General features: G+C 44.8%; 1 protein-coding gene across 1 annotated transcript in view; it reads right to left on the bottom strand.

Moving 5' to 3' along the window:
* RETREG1 (reticulophagy regulator 1) overlaps nucleotides 1-12,805 on the bottom strand; it is a 920,991-nt gene that overhangs the window by 129,895 nt on the left and 778,291 nt on the right. Inside the window, exon 6 of the mRNA XM_069620500.1 lies at nucleotides 9,025-9,162. Within this exon, the coding sequence (XP_069476601.1) occupies nucleotides 9,025-9,162 (138 nt within the window). The remainder of the gene's footprint in view (nucleotides 1-9,024; nucleotides 9,163-12,805) is intronic.

The following is a 12,805-nucleotide window of genomic DNA, read 5'->3' as shown; positions in this document are numbered from 1 at the left end:
AGGCGGATCTGCAAACAAGAAGGCGGGTGTAGGAAAGTGAGAAAGGTGATGTCCTGTTGGCAGCTTCAGTTCGGTTTTCACTGTGTGCTGTTGGTGCGAGTTATGTGTTGTTTGTTTGTTGGTGTGGTGAAGTGCATGCGGTTTACCGTGCGACAAGGTGGTTGTGTGGATCTTTGTGTGAGTTAAGTATGCATAAATGTGAGCTTTTGGGTAAGTGAGTTAAAAGTCTCTTAGTCCTTATAATTCTTGTCCTATGTATCCGGTTGTCCTATGGAGTAGGCATATTCTTTCTCTTTTTATTTCCTGTCCATCTAATTGTTAGGAGTGATGGCATGGCAAGTTCCCAGCTGTTTTATTTCCGACCTTTGTGTACAGGCTGAGGCGTGCATTGTCCCCCACTCTAGTATTGTGGCTTTATTTTTACAATCACCCGCTCCCTTCCTATCTATTTCCTGTCTGTGATGCACTGCTGCCTGTGTTTACATTGTAGGTCAAGGTGTTATTGACATATCATCCTTACCCTTCCATCCCGATTTCTCCATGACCGTTCTTTGGTATGATTCTAGTTTCAATTAGTAGGTTGGTATGCCGTAGATTGTTCTTCCCTTTCTCCAGTTGTTGGGCATTAGCTTAGGGAGATACAGACGATCGGTTTCCTCTCTCTGCATTGCTTCAGCTGTGTATGTGCCCCGATAGGCACTTTTTCTAGTTATGGGGTGAAGAACCAAGATTTTAGGAGTTTTCTGAATGCGAGGTTATCTCTTGTGTTACGTATGTTCTTTGGTAGCTTGTTTGAGGTTTTTGGGGTGAGGTGAGAGAAAGAGGATCCTCCGAATTTTCTTTTCTTGTAAGTTTTTTTTTCCAATTAGATGTCGTTGCTGGATCTCAGTGGCTGTTAGGCGATCCTCTGCACACCGATCCTCTGCACACAGATCCACTGCACACCAGAACACTGCTCACATTTCCCCGACACCTCCCTCCAGGGTTCGAGGCTCATGTGATTCGGTTTACCCAAAGGACCGAAAGCTCCGTACCAGGTACGATTTACGGGCTCGATTGCAGCCCTTCCTGCACTGGCAGTTGCCGTGGAGAACATACAGCAGAAGGGGCGGCGTTACACCTCCATGCCGATCGTTCACTTGCTCACGTGATCCAGAGTGACGTTTCCCACGTGTCCTTGGTGGACGTCACATGACACCGTAACGCACAGTATATAAGGCTTGAGGCACGGAACACTCATTGCTTCTCAGCTGTCTTCAGACCCTGTTTGGCGCTACGTTTGGATAACACTACTGGTTTACCTTGATCTTGGAGCTCTCTCTTGGACTCCTTCGGATTACCCCTTTGTACCTTTGCTTGGAACTGTTTACCTGTTGCTTTATTACTGACACGACCTTAACCTCTCTTCTGATCATCCCTTTGTACCTTGCTGAACTTCTACGCCATTTCCCTTTTGGGATTCAAGTCATGCCTTCAGTCCTACTGGTGGCTTATCCTGCATCCACGCTTATCTGCGGTCCTCATGTTCTAGGGACCACCTCATCTGAGTCTCCAACCTCCCTCCTAGGTTTCCTGGGTTGTTCCAAAACACCAGATAGGTAAGGCTATTCAGATCCTTTCGTTCTTGTGATATATTGTAATTGCCTGGTACTTAACCTCGTTCTTTTTGACAGCAGCATCGGTGTTCCAGAGGTTCCGTGGATCCGGGAAGTAACATTTCCCACCTGTGGCCCCAAAGGTCGCACAGCGGTTTTCTTTTAGTTCCCCTGTGCGGCACTTGAGGACGGAGGTTTCAACGGTCTACACGACACTCAAGTCAGAACAGTGGCCTTCTTGGGCGGTATACGTTTATTTTTTCTTTTAGGAACTCCGTGCCTTGGCGTTGATTGCTCTGTGCATTATGCACATTGATTTGAACTTGATTTGCTGTTTTATTGGCCAGTCTAGCGTTCTCAGCGCTGGTGTGATGTGTTCCGTATGAGGTAGTTTAAGGAGCAGTCTGGCTGCCGCATTTTATATGCGTTGGAGTTATTTTAGAAGTCGTTCTGGCATGCCAGATATAGGCTATTGGCATGACGAGAGTGATGACAGTGAGCGTTTTGTTGGGGAATGACAAAAAGGGTATGATACTTTTTACTGCTCGCAGGAGAAATCAGCATTATCAGCGTTTACTTGTGGCTCAACAGTAAGTTTGTTGTCCATCAGGACTCGCAGTTTTTTACAATCGACAATCGGGCTGAGGTTGTACCAAGTTCTGTTAGCCAGGGGATGTAGTGGTTGTCTCCTTTTTTTGTGATGATCATTATTTCTGTTTTGCCTGTGTTGAGTTTGAGGAAGTTCAAGTTCATCCAGTTGCAGATTTCACAAAGGCAGCTCTCTAATGTTGTGTTTTCTTCTTGTGTGTCTTGTATTTTGTAGACTATTTGTGTGTCATCAGCGTAGTTGTAACAGGTGAGGCTGTGTCTTTTAATGATCTTGATAGGTTGAGACAGATAGATGTTGAATAATAGCGGGGAGAAGATGATCATTATGGTACTCTGGATGAGGATTCTCTTGGGTTGGATTTCAAAGGTTTGATCCATATGGTGCCTGTTCTGTTTGTTAGGAAGGATTTGATCCATAGTAAGGCACGGTCAGTGATTCCAATTTCTTCCAATCTCATGATGAGGATTTTGTGGTTAACTGTGATAGTATTGGAGTGTGGTTGCAGCCAGGTGGGTTTTTTTATTTCGTTTATTATTTTAAAGAGTTCTATTTGGGTGTTTGGTGCTTTGAAGATTCTGTTGTCATAGTATTTCCTTTTTGCTTTTTGTATTTCCTTTTTGTATAAGCGGATATGTTGTTGGAATTAGAATTTCTTTTCACAGTCGTTTTTGATCCTCTATTGTAGTTCAAGTTTTCGGTTTTTCATGGGGCTGAGTAGTGGGGTAGACCATTTTGCTGTTGCTCTATTTCGTGATGGTGTAAAAGGTTTTTCTTTGGCGACCTCGTCTATTGTTGTCGTGATCCAGTTGTGAAGTGGTTCTATTCTTTTGTCCAGGTCAGCTTCGTCCATAGTTATTGCTTGTGGTTTGCTGATTTCCAGTAGTTCAGTTAAGTTGCAGTTTTTGATGGTTCTCCAGTTTCTTTTGATTATGATCAGTGGCTTGTCCTGTTGCTTGATTACTGGTGCGGCCAGTGTGATTACAGAGCGAATGATGAGGTGGTCACTCCAGAGGATCTGAATTGGTGGCGCTGTAGTAATGAGTTTTTTGTTGGCAAAGATTGCGTCTAGTGTATGTCCTGCCGTGTGGGTTGCTCCTTTGACTTGTTGATGTAATTTAATTGCTGCCAATTGGCTGGCTAGAGATTTTTGTGTGGTTGTGGTTTCATCATAGAACCAGATGCTGAAGTCGCAGAGGATAATCAGGTGATTGTGCTCAATGGCTAGGTTGGTGATTGCTTCCGTGAAGGCGTCTATAAAGGTCGCATCATAAGTTTGTGGTCTGTATACCAGTTTGAATTTCAGGTTTGTTCTGTGGTTTGTTGATAGGCGAAGGATTAGAAATTCGCAGTTATCGATGTTTAATGGGTCTTCCGGTTTAATTTCCAGGTGTTCGTTGTGGATTGTTGCCAGTCCGCCACCTCTTTTGGTTTTTTCGGTTTGCTTGGATGCACCTGAAGTTATCAGGCAGGCAGTTGTTGAGTGATCTTGTAGTTGTCATCCAGCCATGTTTCAGTTACGAATAGGATGTCGATACTTCCGTCACATAGGAGGTCATAGATTTCAGTGGCATGTTTGGACATTGACCTTGCATTGATTAAATTGCAGTGGATCTTTTTGGTGTGGTTCGCTTTATTTGTTGTTCCCTGTTTTGATTTGTGGTTGTTCAGTTGGGGTGCTTCTGTGTTGACGCCAGTTGGTTGAGGTTCCGTGGAGGCTGCTTCGTCATTGAATTGGTCTGTTAGATGGATAGTTGGGTTGTTGACTTCTACTGCTTCATCATCTCCTGTGGTTTGATGTGGATATGTGCCCTTCTGTTCTTGTGATATATTGACTAAGGGAATTGGTATCATCCCATTCTCTTCTTGGGTACTCCTGGATTTTATTTCCATTTTTCAGGGGAATTCTTTGCCTGTCTGGAGATGTCAATGTCGTTGAAGTATCGAGGTTCTGCGGTTGTTTTTGTGAGGTACGGTGTAAGGTATAAGGATTTTTCTCTTACGATGTTTGTTCTGTTGATTTTATTATTTGGCTGTGTTATTTCTGTATTCAAGGCAGCTTCTACTGGAGGTGGTTGAGTTTGTCTAACCCTATTAATTGTTCCATGTTCCTGCTCTTGTCGGCATCCAATTGTGCGTCAGGGCATTTTGGGTCCTCAGTGGTAAGCGTTGGTCTGGGTATTGAGTTTACAGGAGCAGATGCCCGCTTGTCATCCCTTGTGCTGGGATAATGTTGAGTTTTATCCACTTATGTTGCGATGCCTGGATGCTCTCCAAGGGTGACTGTCTGCTCAGTTGGTTGGGTTAAGGTGTTCGTCTTTCTATGGGAGGACTGTCCAAGGGAGTAAGGGAGTACTAGGCGTTGGACGTGTGGCGCGGTTGGTTATGGGGCTATGTGGTGCAGGTTAACTAGGGTCGAGATTTTGGTTGTAATTACTAGCTTTTAGTGGCCGCTGGGTGTTCTTGGGTGTGAGGGGGGGGGGCTAGGACTCAATTATGGCAGGAACTGATAGAATACCCAGAGGTTTGAGATGACAAGATAGTGGGGAGCCTAGGTTTCACAGGTGGTTTACAATGAGATAGTACTCTTAGCTTTAGTATATCAGAGGGTGAGAGGGGTATCCATGTTTCGGCGAATGCCAAGCAATAATTAAACAGCTCGATTCCTGACCCCTAGATGAAATGAGAAAGCCCTAGGCTTCACAGAATGACAGGCAGTAATTATAACACCTAGAGCTGGCACACCTGGATAGAGGGAGAAAGTGCCTAATATGGGGGGGACAGCAGTAAATACAATAGCAGTAGGAACAGTAACACAAAGGCAGGTAATAATCAGAAAGACTCTGTTTCAAATTCCTGAATAGTGCTAGTTGGCACAGTCGGGCCAATTCTGATAGACGGCTATCTGTCTCAGTCAGGATGTCTGGGACAGTCAGGCTAGATGTGAGAGGGTGCTATCAGGCACTTGAGGATGGGGTACAATCTACTGAAACCAATGTTTGGATTAGGGCTATCTGAGAACAACATATCTCTAGTTTGGATAGTCTGTCTTAGAGCAATATATGGCTAATAGGTACAGGCTAACTAGATGCAGAATATGGCTATTGTGGGCAAACTACATAAGGCACTATTTGGCTAGGGGTCGAATCTAACTATGATGGGACTCGGCAGGTGGGGGTAGAAAGATTTTTGATGGGTTTGGACAATTTACAGAGGAGCATCAAGGGCTGGTCTGCTACCTTGTCGGTGGCTGCTTATTGAAGGCTGCAGGCACCACAGCCTAACACAGGCTAACACAGGCAAACACAGTCTGGAGCTGTTTCTTTGGGAGCTGCCCTTTGCTTTGGGGCCCTCAGCCGAAAGGGGCTGCACAGGCAGAGGGCTGCCTATGGAGTGTGGTTAAGAGCCTGCTTCCTGGAGGGAGACAGCCAATCACAGACAAGGGGCAGGGGCTAGGTCACACAGGTGCGGCAGAGAAATGGAAAAAAGTCCAGAAGGCAAGTGGAAATGGCTGCCAGGAGCAAGGCAGAGCCACACCTGACTATTCTAACCAATTGCAAGGGGGGAGGGTGGGGACTGGGAGAAATACAGAGACAAACAAAGAACTACACCCCATGGACTTCACACTCTAGATGCAGGCCAGTACAGAAAAACAGGGTGAGAAGCCACAGAAACACAAGAGAAACCCACCAGAACAGCACACACTGGTCAAAAAACGATTGAAAAAACCCTCAAATCCCTCTGCAGGAACACATGAAACAGGCCGAAAATCGATTACAATCAATGTTCAACTACTCACTGAGCATCAACCAGCCCCTAAGGCTGTTTCCCAAGTGGTTTCCCTAGGAGATTGTGTTTATTGTGCCAACAAATCATTCTCTTTGGGGCTCAATGAAGATCTTCACCACTCCATGCCTATCTCTGGCTGGGGGTAAGATTAGAATGCGGACCGCACACCCAGTGCAATCACAACAGAACAAGGAAGCTGGGCCCATATTCTGATTGTGCAGTAGTCATTCCAGAAGGCACAGACACATATGCACATAACATGAGATCACAACAATAATCCAATGAAAATAAATCACAAAATCTGCTATATAAAATAGAAGACGTTTCCAAGGTATATTCACATCTATGAAAGAAGCAACAAGTGCCTCTGTAGTTTGTGTGGTCACTTCTTCACTGTGTTTATCCTTGTTGATAATGTTGTGGTTCCTTGAGGGGAGAGGGTAGGCCACTGTTTTCAGGGTCCCTCCTTTCCTTACACGGGCAAGGTATTCCAGGCAGTAGTTGACATATGATGGCAGCATCTGCAAATGTGGGATTATACCTTAGTGTATGGTAACTGTACCAGGCATATGACTGCATTATTAAGGAATCTGGGTCTTAACTTGATCCTTGTCAGATAAACCCTTGCAGATTTGCCGTCCTGAAAGTGCTTTCCTTTCTTACTCAACACTAACATGTATACGATAAAAACTAGTAAGATTAAGATAAAATACAAGAAAGACTAAATAATAAAGTAATGTAAACATATATTAAATTGAGAGCCATCACTAGGGTTGACCTTAGCCCACAAAGTAGAAAAATATGAATGTATGTGAGCACCCTTATAAGAATGTTGACAGCAGCTCATTCAATCAGGAAGGCAGAATGTCTGACCCTAATCTCCGATATTGCTGAGAATGTCACCCTCCCAGGAACCGGCTGCCCCCAATATTATTGCTTTTCCCATGCCACTCTGTAGATTCATTTTCTTGGCCTTGCCGAATCCCTCTGCTACTCGACCTTAGCCCCCAGGCACTTCTTCTTTTGCATACTTCTAATGTCCATGGGACGCTTACCTGTTGCTCTCTGTGCGATGCCGTTGCCATTTCAGCTTCCTCTCACCATACGATGGAAATGGTACCACTGGATTTCCCTCTCCTTTGTAAAACTGCCAGTTTCACGACTACACCTCTTAGCCTGCAGAGGTTGCTAACAGCTGTAGCACCCCACCAGAGGGTGCAATCGTGTGCTTTAGGTGCGCTTAGCCCCTCTGCTTAATTTGTAAGAAAATATGTAAAGGGCCCAAATAATTTCCAGCACCCCTGTTATACATCGGGGTGGGCAACTGTTATACATCGGGGTGACAAGACCCACGACTGCTCCATACTGTTTAAACATATTTGTGGTTAAAGCTGCAACTCCCACCAGTTAATTGAGGGCGATGGATCCACTGTGCGAATTACAGATATCAATCGACACAAAGTATTAGTTGTGTCTTGAAATAAACTAAATGTTTAAGTATTTCTTTAAAACACATCATCACTAACATTGTGCTCTGTTCTATCGGTGGCAAGTGGAACATGTTAACCATCTGTCCGCATAAAAAAAGAGCAAGCATGATTTCCTCCTACGGTAAATTGATGGACAAATGCAGGCAAAGTCATTGCTTAGCTGATGGACTTGCCTATCCAACACTGCAGCAAGATTGCCTTATACAGGTTGTCACTCATGACAGGAACTCCTGTTTGATATTGTCCTTTTCACGGACCTTGCCTCTGTGTTAGGGCTGCTGGTTGGAGACTTTCCTATTGTTCTCAACCCACTCTGGTGGTTATTAAAGTAGAGAAATTGCAGCAAAGTTATGCAGTCTGGGTAGAGCAGTGTGCCAACATGGCCAGCATCAGTAATTCAGGAACATGGATAAATAGCCCTGCCAACCATGGGTCACCAGGTTCATGAATAAGAATGAGCTAGCCCGTGCAGAGACCCAGGCCAGTGCACACTGCAGGGCTCGAAATTAAGGTTCAATGAACAGGAGCTAAAACTAGCTCCTGGGTGTCAGGCATCACCCAGTAAGCAGGAGTTGCAGCTAGGTAACCAGAAGCAGGCACAGCCACCACACATCTAAGTTCCACATGAGACCCTCAGTAACATTTTGGCTATTATGTATGATCCTTATGTTTAGTTGTGTCCTAGATGTGTCATCATTCTTCTTCATTAACCCAAAGTTAATGTTACAAATGCATGTTTGTAAGGCAACACTTGGGACTGGGGAGCCAAAAGTAGTTTCTGGTAGCTGCTGGTTTCAAAGTACCTAGGCTCTCCTAGGGTACAGGTAGGAGCTAAATAGCTTCCAGCAATTTCGAACCTTGCACTGTTGATATATTACTAAGACTGACTGATTGTCAGTTAAAATAAAGGTTGATTAAATGGGCAAGCGAAGGGCAGCCTTGTAAGGAGGGCTAAGCAGTGCTTAAATTGTGCGGGGGGGCTTGCCAGGGCTCTGCGCTGGTACTTATTTGTGAGCCCCTGCACTTATTGCTGATTCCAGCTTTATTATGTTGTGGTGTTTTGCCAACTTTATTATTTTAACTGACAGTCAGTTAGTCCTACTAATATAACAACAACAGTGCAAGGTTCGACATTTCTGGGAGCTATTTTCCTATGGCATCATAGAATACGACCAACTGGCACACAATTGATAGTTGTTTGATACTTACCAGTGTCACGAATACTAAAGTTGTGAATGTGCTTGCTAACCTATCTCTTTGAGGTCAAATGAAAGCATTGCATCTCTAAGAATATATGCTACTATTTCTTCCCAAAGTCACAATGAACTTGTTTGCCTGCTTTTGACAGTGTTAAATATGGCACTTCTATAAGTAGCAGGTACTTGTGTTGTATGCTTAAGTGACAGGCAATGTAAAATATGCCTCTGAACATCATCAAAACAGAGGGTGCGGAAGAGGTCATGTATTGTAAAACATCAATTATGATCAGACTGTAGCTTGGTAGAGAAGATTTTGCAACTATCATAAAATAATTCTCACTCACCAGCTCTTTCTCTTCGCCATTGACAGAGGAAGCTCCAAACACCGAAGTCCAGCTTCTGCAGAACTGGCTTCAGTTTGCTGAATACTTTCTGCCCACATTCATGGCACTTCAATAGCGGACAGAAAAAGGCACACAGTACTGCAACAAAAGGTTAAAACAGGAAAGCGGTGAGTGTAAAGCACATATTCCAAAAGAGATGGATTTTGAAGTAAATCACTCTGGCATTCAACAGTAGATGGGAGAGCAAAGAGGGTCGAGAGGAGCGATGGTGGCGGGGAGAGAGGTAGTGATAGGTTAGTAAAAAACAGGGCTAAAATAAAATAATACTTTGTTTTACTGTGATACTTTGGAACCTGCACAGATCATTAATAAACTAACCTGACAATGTATACATTGTTGGTTCTATGAGGTTTCATAAACCACACATACCTCGTTGACTTTTAGTTCGACTTCTGTTGGTCGTATTTTTCTTTCAATGGACTGTGATGAAGTCCCCTCACCTAACTCTGGGGGCCGACAGAGGGGTGGTTAAAGGTCGAAGGGAGCCACCCTGATCTAATGAATGCTGGAGAAGGTTTACGGGTGACCTCCCTAACCACGCCCATTGGGTCCCCAAACTAAAGGCAGCGGCAGTCAGAGGATCATTCCTAGTCCCAACAACATCAATGATAACCATGGTAAGGTTTGGGGTACAAACCCATTGAGAATAGCCATAATCATAGCACTTGTAGTCCTAGAGAGCTCTCCCAACCCTCTAGCAAGACCCAAAAATACAGCACAGTCTCCCTTAAGGGGACATAATCGCAACAATCTGAATTCACCAGTGATTGTGGAAAAACATTTCTTTCTCAAGACACTGCTACTGAATAAAGCATTCAACAGGGAGTCAGACTGGTGTACAATACAGGAATCCTGCGAATACAAAGTTCCTCTCCACACGCTTGCATGAAATTAAATGTAATATCCTTATCCGTGTGAGGAACAAACACAACACACATTATTTTCTCACTCCCGCTAGAATCGCAGAGATTACAAAGTTGCCATTTCCCCATGAGTAAGCATGACATTGGGGGTCATTCCGAGGTTGGAGGTAAGGGATTACCGGCGCCTGTAAGGGCACCGATGGCGGTAATCCCTTACCTCCGTATTCCGAGTTCCCTTTGCGGGTCCCTCTTTACCTCCTGCTTTTAGCAGGAGTAAATTACGGGACCCACAAAGTGACCTTGGAGTAAATTACGGCACCGTAATTTACGGTGCCGTAATTACCTCCTTCCCCATTCCCATTGAGCCCTATGGGGGCAGAAATGGGGATGGGGAAGGGCTATGGTGAATGGGGAATTACCGGTCCATCCAACCTTGGAATGGACCGGAAATTACTCCATTCACCATGCCGGTATTCCATGGAGTAAATAGCTCCATGGTTGCCAACCATGGAGCTATTTACTCCATGGTGTAGTCCTAACTCGGAATGAGGGCCATTAACACCAAATAGCCTCTCTTGCTTACCAAAGGCATTGTTGAATTTTGATTTACACGCTGGGGTAATAGAGAGTCCCTAAACTTTTTCATGAGTACATCAGCTGCAAGAAAACATGTTGCTAGCCCCTTAAAGCTTCCAGAGGGTATTCCAAGGTAGAGGGGTAGATGTGTCCAGGTTTCCTGCCTAACTTTGGGGAGCAACTTTGCAGTGGTCAAAGTGGCTGGCGCTGCACTGCCCTATTGGATGCTGTACATGGAGGAGGTACACAGGTGGATCCCCAGACCATGCCCATTGGATTCTTGCACTAGGTCAGGGTGGCATTCACAAGAGCATTCTCATACCCACAGGCCATAGGGTAAGGAGCTTGGGTATAAGCCTATTGAGGATAACCATAATATCCCCTACTAGCAAGACCCAAACACCCAACACAAGAATTCACATCTTTCCCCTAAGGGCACAGACTTGCAACAATGTGAATTCACCAGTAAGTATAGAAATATATGTCTTTCTTTGACATCGCTGCAGAAGGAAACATTCAAGAGAAGGAGCCAGTCTAACACGAACCAAAGGAGTTCTGCAGATACAAAAATCCTCTCAACAAACATAAAATGAAATGTGCGTTCTTTATTGTGTCAGGGACATCTAAAACCAACACTGTTTTCCCGCTCTTGCACAGAGACTTCAAAGTTGCCATTTCCCCACGAGGAACGTGTCCCATTCACACTGAACAGCTTCCCTTGCTTACCATAGGTTTTTCTGACTTTTGATTTAGATGCTGAGAAAAGAAAGACACTCACCACTCGGATATGGGTTGTATGACAGAGGTCAATAAATTTGCAGCGCAATTGCCCGTAGTCGATTTTGCCACAAATCTATTTGACCTTTGGCCATCCAAGCCAAATCCCTGGCCAGTCAGCAGCCCTATATCCATCCCGCTCCCCTACTTACCTTATTGCCGTCCGCCAATGCTTGTCTTACACCCCTGCGATGTAAGTTCCGTCCCTGCAACGCGGGTTGGAACTGACGCTGAAGGGTCCCTTTCTCCGTTTTTTCTTTTTTTTAAAGTCCCCCGCTTTCATTGTCCCGGAAGCGAGAGACACCACCGCAACCCAAGTTCCCTGTTTTTGCTATCATGGAACCGTCTGGCCTAGTTGTACGAATTCTTGGTTGTATGATCATTTCGTACAGCCTAAATTCGGTCAACTAGGCCATACAGTAATTTATTTCCAGTCAAATTGGATAATTCCTCACCATTCAGCAGGTAATATCAGTAGGACTCTAAAATGGAGTAAAGGAGACCTCACATGAGCAGGGCAGTTTTCAAAGCCAAGATGGTGGAAGGTCTCGACATGACTGCAGGCTAACCTCTTTGAATCCACATAACCACAAGAACAGGACCCAGTCCAAGACCCGTCCAATTCACATTACATGGGTACAAACCATGTGCCTAAGACCCACCCGAAGGGAAAAGAGACAAGACTATAAAAGCCTGTTTGCTCATTCAAAGTATGTCGGGTATTTGAGAAGAAGCGAAAGGAAGGTGATTGAAGGAGACTGGCTTGGCAGAGGCATATTGAGCAGAGTGATGGGAGGGGAGCATTGGAGGTTGCATGGAGAAATTGTACCATCTTGAAGGAAAGTTAATGTGGAGGTTGGAGAAGTGTTAAGGAGGCTGAAAGGAGAACTGTTACTATCTGAGACAGTAAATGAGGAGGCCGGGGGAAGAATATTTATCATCTGGACGGGGTGTTATTTGGAGTTTGAAAGGTTTGAGAAGGAGAGAGTCATTACTATCTGGAGAGGAAGAAAAAGAAAAGATAGAGCAGGAGATAGATTTGCAAGACCTGATGAGGTGTGCGTGGAGCAGGCACCTCCACTAGCCATGGGGACCATGGAAGTTCTGGCAGACAAGGCCGGTCCGGGCAGACATTAGAGGTGACAAGAAAAGGGAGATGGTGCAATCTCGCTCAGGAACAGGGAGGCTATGAAAGGGTTAGCAAGAAGGGGAGAGTCATGGGGATTGCAAACAAACATACTAGTGGTCAGGTGGCAGTTTCAGGGGAACACTTGGGAAATTTGCTGAGCAAACAGAGCAGAGCTGAGAAACCCCTACCTCAGTCTCAGACTTCTAGAAGAAAATGTAAGACTCTGCCAAGCCATTGAAGTGGGTCCGGTAAACTCAAATACCTCGAACCCAAATACATAGACCACAGTGTTCCACTGGCTATTGGAGTAGGGCCAGGAGAAGCCCTAGCAGGAACTTTGTAAGAGACCTTTCCTTTATTCACAATTCATTATTGA

The sequence above is a fragment of the Ambystoma mexicanum genome, chromosome 5q (assembly GCF_040938575.1).
Source record: "Ambystoma mexicanum isolate Mex_15411 chromosome 5q, UKY_AmexF1_1, whole genome shotgun sequence".
NCBI lineage: Eukaryota > Metazoa > Chordata > Amphibia > Caudata > Ambystomatidae > Ambystoma > Ambystoma mexicanum.
This window is presented reverse-complemented; position numbering and strand designations above follow the sequence as displayed.